At 37.4% G+C, this 13259-nt stretch overlaps 1 protein-coding gene across 8 annotated transcripts in view; it reads right to left on the reverse strand.

Annotated features, from left to right (window-relative positions):
• Positions 1–13259, reverse strand: part of phf3 (PHD finger protein 3) — a 149150-nt gene that overhangs the window by 111748 nt on the left and 24143 nt on the right. For 7 of the 8 annotated variants that reach the window (XM_073056517.1, XM_073056516.1, XM_073056514.1 and 4 more), the window contains 2 exons: positions 8796–11022; positions 3931–4174 (listed from right to left, as the gene is read on the reverse strand). In XM_073056517.1, coding sequence (XP_072912618.1) covers positions 3931–4174; positions 8796–11022 — 2471 coding nt within the window. The remainder of the gene's footprint in view (positions 1–3930; positions 4175–8795; positions 11023–13259) is intronic. The other variant, XM_073056521.1, reaches the window with a different exon arrangement.

Consider the following 13259-nt stretch of genomic DNA (forward strand, 5'->3'; position numbering starts at 1 on the left):
AGCTCCCAGCTGTTATCTTCTTTCAGCCATGATTCAGCGATGCCTACAACATCATACTTGCTTATCTGCAACTGTGCTGCAAATTCATCTACCTTATTCCTTATACTACATTCAAGTACTACACCTTTAGTCCTGTATTCACTATTTTGGTACTATACTAAACATTTAGAAATGAGAGCTTCTTAATTTCTTTACAGGTAAATTCAAATAGGAATTATCCTATCTTAAATAAAACAGTTGAAATTGGTTCATTTTCATTGTGCAGCAGTAAACCTATTTCTAGGGAGGGGGGGTGAGCAAAGGGAGAGGCTGACAGAAAAATGAAGGGAAACTATGTGGGGAGTAGGAGACTGTAGGATTATGCAGCACTCACTCTACTAAATCCACCTGGTAACTAGAATGCAACAGCTACACCATGTTACAATCACTCATGCAAAAGCATCTTCTACTCCTCAAATTTGGAATGAAAGTCACCTCAGGGGACAGCCAAAGAAGGGAAGGCATTTTTAGTTGTACAACTAGCACTTAACCTTTGATGTGTAGTTCCATTCCTAAAATCCCATGAGACTTATAGCAATTAATACTTAAATAGATACAATATATGTGACTGTGAGAAAGAAACTCAACAATGGTAAAATTATTTTAGGCTTTAATGTTGCTAGGCATAAAATCCAAGCCAAATCACAAAATAGGTTTAAATTAAAAATTACTTGGCACACTGTTGCTTTCCATGCTCAATCAAATATTTCAGATAAACTAGCACTGTGGATGTCATTTCATACTTCCAGCATTCACTCCACATTCTCTTCCTCTGGTTATTAGATCATTATTGTCTCTCCAATTGTCTCTTTGGAAATCTACCTTGAATTCCCTCCCCCCCCCCCATAATCATGCCTTCTGTCACAAAAATATTGAACCTCTACCCCATCAGACATCTTTGCCTTTGTTCTCTCCTTTTCCCACTCCCAATCCTTTCCATGGTTCTTAAAGGTCTCTATCCCCATTCTTCCCCTCTATATGAAGCATTCTTTTGCACACAACTAAAAAAGCAAGTGAATAATATGTGATATCTACTTTGAAAGTTTAAACACATCTACCATATGTTTGAAATTTTAAGTTCTGAGCCTACTCTTTATAAATACATATGTGAATACACTATTACACGTTAGCAGGGATCATACCCTGTGATGCTGGGCCAAGTAGGCATGTGTCATGAATTGCACACAATTATTGAGTAACACAGCACAAAAACAGGCCCTTTAACCGAACAGATCCATGCTAACCACAACATTCTCCCTACACAGCACACATATCCGAAAACAAGCCGTCAGTCCTTCCCTTCTCAGACACTATACATAGACAAGCCATGCCATTTGTTCTTCCACCTTATCCTGTTAAGCTATGTGCATTGAACAGATACAATTTAAAGGAATGGTTCTATCTGTCCTTTTATTGGAAACATAGCTATCCTAACTTCTAAACTTACACTGTTTGGTTGTTGCAGCTATCAGTCTTCTCAATGACTTCACTTCCTCAGATTCCACCCGCCCCCCCGCCCCTGTCGGCAATCCAGTTTAAACCCTTCCTCATGACAAAGGCAAATTTTCCCATGAGGATAACCGTCCTCTTCTGGTTCACATGTAACTTGGCACCTCTTAGCACATTATAATCTTGCACTTGTTTGTCTATCAGTACTGAACTTTGCTGCACCATTGTAATGAATTAATCTCTATGGACAGCATACAAGTTTTGCACTGAATCTAGGTACATGTGTTATTAATAAACCAATGCAATGATTCACTTGAGCCAGGATACAAATCTGGATGGTAACACATCAAAAAAAATTATAAATCCTTGGATTATGCTTTAATTTTTTAACCTACAGAATTTCTATTACTACTGTTATCTGACCAGAGAATAAGTTTGAGTCACAAAGCAAGACAGCACGAGTACAGAGCTTTTGAGCCAACTAGTCCAGGCTGACCATGGTGCCCACCCAGCTCGTCCCAATTTCCTGTGCTTGGCCCCTATCCCTCTAAGCAAAGCCACTACATGTACCTATTGAAGTGTTTCTTAATTGAAACTATTGTAGCTGCCTCAACTATCTCCTCTGCCAATTTATTCAATATATTCACCCTCAGGTCTCTTAAATCTTTCCCTTAAATGTCCCTTAGCTTTGTTCTCCCCTACCCTGGGGAAAAACTTACCATTCACCTCATCTATGCTCCTCAGTTTTAAACACTTCTACAGGGTTGCACTTCATTCTCCCACATTCTAAGGAATTAAGACGTAGCCAGGTAAACCAATCCTTATGCGCCTTGGCAATATCCTCAAATTTTTTCTATACTCGTTCCAGTTTAGCCATCTCTTCCCTATACAAGGTGACCAAAAGCTGCACTCCAAGTGTGGCCTCAACAATATAATGTCCCAGATTTGATATTCAATGTTCTACTCTCACTTGCTTACCACTCACACCAAATTCACCAAGCCATTTTTTGCTCTCTCCTGTTCTTTACAGTAATTTTTCTCCAAAGAAACAGTATCTACACTGAACAACTGAAAATTATTGCACATTATAGGGCCACAGTTTAGCAGCTGGAAAAAAATACACTTCAGAAAAATTAATTTAATGATCAGCAAGTTGAACTGAATTAGGCCACCTTAAATTTTAAAGCAAAATAGCAATTAATTTGTTTCTGCTCTGAACATCACTTATTTCAATAAAACTTACAACCCAGCTTTTAATATAATTTTGATCATTTACCTTTTTTATGTTCAGTCTCAATTTCAAATTAAGCTTAACTGCATTGCAGAATAATAAGCAGGTAGATTATTAGAGCTCAGAACAGTAGCCTCCTTCTCTGGAGATAAGTCACATGAACCATCTCTGAATGCTACTCACTTTGAACATCAATTTAATCATCTCCAAATGAAGAATCAACTTATGCACCAAAACTTTACTCAAGATTTTTCCATAGATTTTTCAACAGAAAGTTCTAACAGATGCATTTATTCTTTATTATATTAATGGGAAATTAATTTGGAATCAAGGAAGCCCCTATAAATCAAATCCAATCTGGTTCATCATGTAAATAATTACAATGGCAGTCAATACAAGATACACATGTAGGTTATCACTAGTAATTCAAGCACTGTCAAATGTATTCAATGTTTTTCAGGGAGTATACATTAACTGATACTTAAACCCACAATTAAAGTCATTTTTTGTTGCAATTGTGGGGAACATCCAAGTTTAAATATTAAGGATTTCAACAAATAATAGCAGAATGGAAATTAGCCTATATAATGAACTGTGTTACTAAAGCACCATAAAATGTCTGATGAAAGTTCTACTAAAAGCTTGTATCCCAGGAAAAAAAGCACACACTAAAATCAGATCTCCTTTGAAAAACAAATTTACTGTCAAGGATAAAATCATGATAATAAAAGATAGATAATATTAAAGATATTTTCAATATTCATACTAAAAAATGTCAAATTTCTAATGAATTCTTGAAGTACCTTATATATAGTTTGACTGAAAAAATTGAAAAGCAACAAATAATTTGTAGTAAAGGAATAGGAATTGTTTTCTGTACTTTTAGCTCAAGTTGGTGAACAAAACCAGTTTCTAACAACTGAATATGCAAAACTTTTGAAATGTTGTGGCTAAGCACATTTTTGCAATTAGGAACATATCACTTTATAAACTCATTATTAAAGTAAATAGAACAGCAAATGTGTTGTTAAACCATTGTAATTGGTTTCAGTGAATTTGAACACATGACAAAAACAGAAAACAAACAACTTACCTTAGCATTTGACCTTATGTCCCTTCTCATTTGGCAACTGTAAAATCTTTTGAATTAATTCCATATTTGATTTTACATCAGAAGTATTAGTCGTAGTATTTAGTTCTGAATAGCTTACCTTTTCACTTTTTAAATGGTTTGAACGTTCATGGACTAATTCCGATTTTGCCTTATCCATGTCATTATGTATAATATGTTTATTATGACTGTGATTGATTGATGGGCCTTTGTCTTCCACAGCACAACATTTCAAACAAATATATTCTTTGTCTTCTTTCTCCAGTTGCTGGGCTTGGCCAAGCGTCAGTCCAACACATTCTCCATGAAACCAATCGTCGCATCTTCCACACCCAACCATGAACCTGAAAACAAACATCCACATTAAATAGATTTAGTACGAAAGATGGCTCAGAAGATTCCCAAAATGTGTTAAATCATTTCATAGTGCACAGATATTTCATCTACTATACTTTATTGATCCCAAAGCAAATAAAAGTATCACAGTAGCATTACAAATATTACAAGAATAAAATAAAAGTGACTTCAAACAGTCTAACAGGAGGGCATCACTTCCCCAGCTATAGGTTGATTCATTATAGAGCCTAATAGCTGAGTGTAAGAATGACCTCATATAGCGCTCTTTGTCTTAGTCTATTACTAAAAGTGCTACTCTGCTCAGCCAAGATGGCTCGCAAAGGGTGAGAAACATTGTCCAGAATTGTCAGGATTTTTCCATAGGGTCCTTTGTTCTACCACAGCCTCCAACATGTCCAGTTTTGACTCCTATAACAGAGCCAGCCTAATAAGTTTATTGAGCCTATTGGCATCACCCATGTTGATGCCATTTCCCCAGCACTCCACTGCATAGAAGATTGTACTGGTCACAATGGACTGGCAGAACATGTGAAGGAGAGGACCTCAGTCTCCCCAGAAAGTAGAGGCGACTCTGGCCCTTCTTGTACACAGCCTGTGTTGGTGCTCCACTCATGTTTGTCATATAGAATGCTCTTCCAAAGGCCCTTAATTTACTTTTCAATAACGACTCATCCCTCTCATCATCCATGCTAAAAGAGTCCAGGATTTATATTTACCTTGGCTGACATTAAATCATTGTAAAAGTACTTACATACACCAATGTACGAGGGGTGATTGATAAGTTTGTGGCCTAAGGTAGGAGTCAATTTTAGAAAACCTAGCACATTTATTTTTCAACAGTCCCCCTCCTACATGTACACACTTAGTCCAATGGTTGTGGAGCATACAAATCCCTTCTTTGTAGAAGTGGTCCACAGCAGGGGTGATTGATAAGCTTGTGGCCTAAGGTAGAAGGAGGCGAGTTGATACAGCTCTCGTTACATGCACATGCAGATCAACTCAGTGATTATGCAGAAAGTTTGAAGTTAATAACCCATCTCCTTCTACCTTGTGAATGATAAATTCATGTCCTCCCTGCTGTGGACCACTTCTGGAGGTCCAAGACACCGACTTCTACAAAGACGGGTTCTGTATGCTCCACAACCGCTGGACTAAGTGTGTAAATGTAGGAAAAATAAATGTGCTAGGTTTTCTAAACTTGACTCCTTCTACCTTAGGCCACAAACTTATCAATCACCCCTCGTACTTACGAAGTAGAGTCAACTTTGAGGTACAGCACAACACCTAACTTATGCAAATCAGGGTTCCACAAAGAGACATGTGACTAGAAGACCAGAAAATCTGTTTTGGAGTGTTAATTGAGCACAAATTTTACACAGGAAATCCAAGAAAATCCTCATCTCTCCTTAAGAATACTGCCACAGAATATATTACATACACTGTGGGAGGATGAAGGAAAATGAGTCAGCTATCAGAAGAGGATACTTCTAAGTGATGCACTCTCTTGGGATTACAACTGTATTCTCAGTTGAAGTTTTTGCCTCAGATCTTCAGATAATTCATGAACAAAGAATGCCATCTACAAGCCAACCATACATCTATTAAAGCTCAAAATGGCTCTTGTTAAGAGAAATGCAACATGTATATAAAATTCATTGGGATGAATGACCTGCTTTTGTTACATCCAATGAGCAATTTGTGTTTTAATACCCTTTGCACAAATTACAATCCATCATTTAAATCAAGTTGTCACTTACATGTCAAAATCTCATACGAAGAGTTATGTAGCACAGAAATAGACCCTTCAGCCTGCCGTACCCATGTTGCCACTGTTAGCCATCTACATTAATTCCAAACACGAGGAAATCTGCAGATGCTGGAAATTCAAACAACACATACAAAATGCTGGTGACCACAGCAGGCCAGTCAGCATCTATAGGGAGAAGCGCTGTCGACGTTTCGGGCCAAGACCTTTCGTCAGGGTCTTGGCCCGAAACGTCGACAGCACTTCTCCCTATAGATGCTGCCTGGTCTGCTGTGTTCCACCAGCATTTTGTGTGTGTTGTTGTTTACATTAATTCCATTTACCTACATTTGGCCTTGATATTTATTAATCTATTTGTTGCCAGTCAAGGGAGTATCTGGCTTCACTGTCTCTTTGGGCAACATGTTGTGGATTCCAACCACCCTTTTTATATCTCTCAATTTAAATCTATGCCCCCTTGTCACCCCAATCTTAGGGGAAGCATTTTTACTATCTACCCATCTGCCCCCTTATAATTTTATTTATATCTCTATCACATCATTCCTCAGCTTTCTGCTCTGGGGAAAACAAACCTAGCCTATCCAGTCTCTCTTTAGAACCAAAATACTTCATCCAGGCAACAGCCTGGCAAGTGTCCTCCACACCTTCTCAAAACAGAATCATATCCTTCCTACAGTTCTAAAGCACCTCAACTGCAAAAACAGGGTTCTTCCTTCAAACCTGACCATTTTGTAAATTTAAACTGCTGTACAATTTAATTGAAATACTCCAGTTTTACTCGTTAAAATAAATTAGTTAATTTTTCCTGTCAGAATTAAATGCTTGCTGAATCCTTTATGCTGAAATTTGGAGTATTATAGATTGCAACATACATTCAATTAGAACAGCAGTAATTTCAATTAAATATATGCTTACCATCCATTTTTCCAGTTCTGACAAAGGACTGTATGCCTGACACATTAACATACTTGTGCTCTGTAGAGGTAAATTGAATGTTGGCCTTTATCACAAGAATGATAGAGTACAAGAGTACTGAAGTCTGGCTGTCATTATAATGGTTTTATATCTTGTGCAGTGCCACCAAAACTCCAAATTTCATAACATACTGTATGTCAGTGATAATAAACTTGATTCTGATTCCATTTAATGAGATTACAGCTGGAGGACTGTCAATTTTTGGCCAATTTGACAATAGCTGTGCTTGACATAGTGCCTCCGTAAAGGATCACAAGATTGATTCTGGTTTGTGGGTAAATTGAGCAGAAAACATTTATACTCCTATGGATCTTAAAATAATGCAAAGTAATCTTAAAGAAACATACAATATTCTAAGGAGCTTCACCAGAAAGAAGCTGAAAGAAGTTTCTCCTGTCAGACAAGTCTTGAACCAGAAAACAGAGTCAGGATAAGGATTTGCCATTTCAAACCGAGTTGAAGAGGAATTGTTCCTCACAGGATTCTGAATCTATTCTTTACTGACAAGAGCAGTGGATGCCAACTCATATGTGCATTCAAGGCTGAATCTAATAGATTCCTACACCATGAGAACCAAGAGTTAAGGTGATCTAAAAAAAAAGAATGATGTTCTGGCTAAAGATCAAATCAAGATCCCAACATGGCAGAGCAGACTAAAGCTACTATGATGGCATAGTAGACTTGCATCATCTACTACTTCTTACAGTTTCATCTATCAATTGATTTGTGTTACCCATTTTCAGTTTTACTTATTACCACTCACTACGTACGGCAAGTGTTTCACTTTCTGATAATCCTTGGTGCAAAATAATTCTCTTTCCTTAATCTTCAACTTTATGTGTACATAGCAATTATCTGGAGACTGATGGTTAATTATCAGTGAAAATAACCCTTGCAAGGGAGCAGGAAAGAGAACATCAAGTTACTACCACAGCTGCCTTTGCAAATGGACACATACAACAAACTAAGCATTCACTTCTTACCCCCTTGCAATTAAACCTCAATTCCAAATTGACCTTCCAACGTATTGCTGGAGATTCTGAAGTATGAGCTAGCAGGAGATAACACAAATGATCCATTAATACTACCGTACTATTTTGCTCTTTTTATACTATTTACTTTTTATACACTCAGTTATACACTTAATTAGGTATACCTGCTTGTTAATGTAATATATAATCAGCCAATCACTAGCAGCAGCACAATGCATAAAAGCATGCAGATATGGTCAAAGAAATTCAGTTGTTGCTCAGACTAAACATCAGAATGGGGAAGAAATGTGACCTAAGGTACTTTGACTATGGAATGATTGCTGGTGCCAGACAGTGGTTTGAATATCTCAAAAACTGCTCATCTCCTGGGATTTCATGCTCAGCAGTGAATGGTGTGAAAAAACAAAAACATCCAGTGAGCAGCAGTTCTGTGAGCAAAAATGCCTTGTTAATGAGAGAGGTAGGTGAATGGATATTGTGATTCAAGCTGGCCCTGCTGAAGGTTCCTGGCCTGAAATATCTATGTATTCCCCCCCCCCCCCCCCATAGACACTGCCTGGCCTGCTGAGTTCCTCCAGCATTCTATGTGCGTTGCTTAGATTTCCAGCATCTGCAGATTTTCTCTTATTTGTGATCAGAAACATTCATCTGTATAGAGTAGGTATGAACACTAAATACTCCACTGACAGCAAAGCAAGATTTTTTACAAGATGTTTCCAAATCCTGTTTAAAATTTCCAAAATTTATGAATTTTACTTGTTAACAGATTAGAGAAATACCTTAGACATTAACACAATTTCTTTCCCCTCCCATTTTTAACTTTCATTATCTAATCATAGGAAGAATTCATAGTTCAGTTACAAAACAAAAACTCACCTGCTATTATGAGGTTTCTTACAAAAACCACAGAGATTTTTGGGGTCCCACAGATCTGAGGCAGCAGCAGAGCCAGAATGGTCCACATCAGTCTCCTCCTTTTTCACCACAGGCATATTATCTGGGATAAATAAAGGTGGTTCATCCAATGAAAGGCTTTTGCTGCTCCTCCGCTGCCTTGGAGAAATAGCCTTCTCAATCTTTCTGGGTTTCATTTTATCTCTATCATCTTCATTGGAATGGTCGACAAGTTTTGTTTTATCTCTTTCTTTTATATTACCAGTCTGCTGAGGAAATATTTTACCTGAAGGGATAGGTTTGGTGCCCTGTTTCACTGTTACCTCACTCAGTTTTGAAGCAGAGTTAGAACCATGCTTAGAAACCTGGACAACTTTCCTCATCTTATCATTCCCTGAAGGAGATGTTGACCCCGTCTTGCACATTTGTGATGTAACTACTGTCTGTATTTTTGGTCCCTGGGGAGCCGGAGAAGGTTTACCCAAGTTTCTCTTTTGTGATTGATTATTTTTGTATTTAGTGTCCTGTGCAACCTGTGTTTTCAAACTCTTAGCTGCCTTGTGAAGATGTTGTTCATCTTGGTCTATTGCCTTTCGTTTACTAGTAAATGAAGAAATATGTGACTTAGGTTGCTTGAGTGCTTCAGAGGACTGAACATCTGATTTAGTTTTCTTCCTATTAGTGCGCAAGAAGTTGTCAGCCTGGTCTGGTTTTGAATCTACTTGTTCAGGTTTATGTTGAGGCTTCAATGGTGATCTATCCTGTTTTAAAGCCTGACTCTTAGGCTCTACAGCACCCTCTTTCCCAGGGAGTACTTCTGCATGGTCTTTATGGTCAGAATGATCCTGGATTGCTTCATTAATGAAATCAGACTGCTGCTTAGTTGAATGCAGGCTTGCCAAATGATCGCTGGAATGATCATCACTTTCAGGATCAACAGCAGGTTCGGCAACTATTTGTGAGGAAGCAGGTTTTTCTGCTTCTTGTCCAAATCTGCATTCAAGTATCCCAATGTCAGACTTCTCTGAAATACCAACTACCGTTTCAGATTGTGATTTAATATTCCCAGTGTCTTCAACCAATTCCAAGCCACCTGAAATGTTCTGTTTTATAAGACTGCTTTCATTGTTTGGAATTGTTTCATTACTTCGCTGTGTGTCAAGATCACCTTGTGCATCCACATAATTTATAGATACAATTGATTCAGAAGGCATCTGTAATTTTTCATCAACTGGATTTTGAAAGTTTCCTTCTAACTGTGGATGAAGATCACATATCTTAGCCTGTGCTTCAGCATTCGATACAGAATCTGGATCAACTGGGTCATTCTTCTGTTCATTATTACTATTTTCCTCAATATCTATCTTTTTGTTGGGTACTACAGTATTCTTTTCTGCTACAATTTCCTTTGACTCCTCTGCAATTTTATGTATATTTTCACAACAGTGATCACTAACACTATGAAGATCTCCTACTGCAGTATCTGCAGATAGTCCATCTGAATTTGTAGTAATTAATAACTCAGAGCATTGCAATTCAAGTGCAGGCTTACATAAGCTATGATCTACGGGTGTAACTTGCTCGTTCTGATGAGTGTCACAGATTACAGCATCTTGTGCACTGCCATTCTGTGCAATGGTTTCTTGACCAGTTTCAGTTACTGCTGCTGTATGCTCTGATTCCAACAATGAATCAATTGGATTTTGGTTAAGTGATGCAACTTGTGTCTCTAACAAATGAAGATCACTTACACCTTCTACATTTGCATCCGAAGTATTCTTTTCTACCTCTAAAATAATTTGTGTCTCTGTAGAACACTGCAATTCTCTTGCAGGGGTAATTATTTGCCGTTCCCTTGATTCTACCAATGTAGGTTTATGACTTTCACAATCCATTTCCAATGTACTTTCGGCTACACTGTTCTTCTTTATTGAGTCAAGTTTGGGGCTCCTTGAATCCACAGGATTGGGCTGTGCAGCCTCATGAACAGTTTCTTCACTACCCTGTACATTTTCTGACACATGTTGCTGCTGTGATCTACTCTTTTCTCCAGCCTTTTGCTGACTTTGTTTCTCATGCCTATCTGGCAGTTTCGGTGACCCTGCTCCGATAGAGGCAAACTTCACTTGTTCCTTCCTTTTTGTAAGAGTTAAATTTGCTGGACTGAGCCTTTTGGCCAAGGTACTGTTACGGAGGCTTCGAACTGGTTCTAACAGAAAGGAAAGAATAGTCATTTATTGAATACTTAACATATATTCTAGCTTTAAAAACTAATACAAGCAATGTTCTATAAATTTAACACTGACAGATAAATGGGTACATTATGATCTAAGAGCATTTGGCTATTAAACTCTCAGCACAGTGTGATATTTTTAAGTGAGGTAACAATGAATCTTACATTAGAATTGATGAATTAGCTCAAGAAAATGTAAAGAAACATTCAAGTTATCAGTTATCTGAAGTTATCCTTATCCCATCTAAAACAAAAGAGCAGGACTTTGTTACCCAACTTGAATGCAATTTTGCCACTGAGCATAAATTACCATACACTTTCACATTAATTTCTTTCCAGTCTCAAATTTTGTGCCTCCATACTTCCTGAAAATTTCACTATGTTCCAATAATATATACGAGGTTTTATGTTAAACCACTCTAATAATAATCTTAAGTATACAATGCCTCCTATATCCCTTTCAAGATATCCCACAGTTCACAGTATGGTCATTATTGGAATGGAGGAAATCTGACTGCCAATTTTACGCATGCCATTCTCTTCAAACAACAACCTGTTTTACAGTATTTATTGTTGGTTTAGCATGACCAGGACAGAGGAATAAATTTCCTGTTTCTCTTCAATATAGCATCTAGAGATCACTTACACTCAAGAGCAAGCTTTGGTCTAACCTCATTCTCAAGGCACAGCACCACTCAGTATTGAAATTAATTAACTTTATTTCTTACATCCTTCACATACACGAGTAAAAGTCTTTGTTTTATCTCCATCTATATATTCTAGCTGTACTACACTGAAGGAACTAAAATGGACTTAAGCTTGCTATCTTCCGACTCAAAAAGCTATCTGATCAGCTATAACTTAGTAATGTTAACTATAAAGGAAGGTTTAAGCTCATCTCTCTGTAATATACAAGTCAGATTCAAAGAATTAGCCACTAAATCAATAGGTAAATCCTGAGGGTAGATGTGTATTAAGGATCAGGAGGGATTCAAATCTGATAATTATGTTGAGTTAGCTCGATCTTAGCTAGGGACATTGTAGGAATAATGCAATTATTTCTGATTGTTTTTATTAAGAATGTGGAATTGGAAAGGGCTTCCAATTTGATCATTAGTGAGCTCTTCTGAATGTGAATATTAGAGAATAGGGTCATAAAGAATAACTATAATGAACCTCAACATCCTGCTAACAGTCAGCATCAATATAGCTCCTATATATTAAAAGGAGGCTACTCTGATAGGGCTGTGGAAAGCAACCAGTCCCAAATCCCAATAAGTCATCATTGACACAAAGCCGGAAAGTTAAGAAATGACAAGCTGGTAAATGATTGTTTTGAAGAACTCTCGGAACTACATTATACTTTAAATTCCTTTTATGCATGTTAAAGTATTATCTATTCCCTGTACTTTCTTACTAGGATTCAGGTTACATTTAGGAATACTGTCAGAGTATACATACAGGCTCTTCAGCCCATCGTGTTGATACCAACCATCTTGATTATCTATTCTAATACCACTTGCCTAGCTTAATTAAACATTTCTCTTCTGCTTGTTCTTCCAAATAGGTAGCTGGATGCCTCTTAAAAGCTGTTATTATTCTTGCTTCCACCACCTCCTTTGGAACCACATTTCAGTACAAACTACTATTTACCATTTCAATTCCCTTTAATTCTCCTCCTCCTCCTCACCTTTAACCCACACTCTCTAATTATACACACCACCACCTTGGGAAACAGGCTCTACCTACCTACCCTAGCTATGCTTCTCAATTTTATATACCTCTTTCACATCATTTCTCAGCCTCCTTTGCTTCCAGGAAAACAGATGCAACTTATCCAACTTCTCCTCATAACTCAGGCTGTCCACTCAAGGCAACATCTTTGTGCCTCTTTTCTACACTCTCTCTAGTTTAATAGCATCGTTCCTGTAGTACAGCAACCAGAGTGGCACACAATATTCCATATGCAGACTAACCAATTTTATGTACACAAAGTCCCAACTTTTGTACTCAATGGCCAGTAAAAGCAGTTAAAAGATGTCTCTGAAATCTTAAGGGCTAGGCCTGCAACCTTATGGAAGGAGCAACATTTCAATTATTGCAAAAATCTATTACTCAATTCTTCATATTAAAATGGCAAAAATTCACATCCAAGATTGCCTCTAAAATCCAATCACTGACTGTTAATTATATTATATTATATAAAACTATTT

Source organism: Hemitrygon akajei, chromosome 9 (genome assembly GCF_048418815.1).
Source record: "Hemitrygon akajei chromosome 9, sHemAka1.3, whole genome shotgun sequence".
NCBI lineage: Eukaryota > Metazoa > Chordata > Chondrichthyes > Myliobatiformes > Dasyatidae > Hemitrygon > Hemitrygon akajei.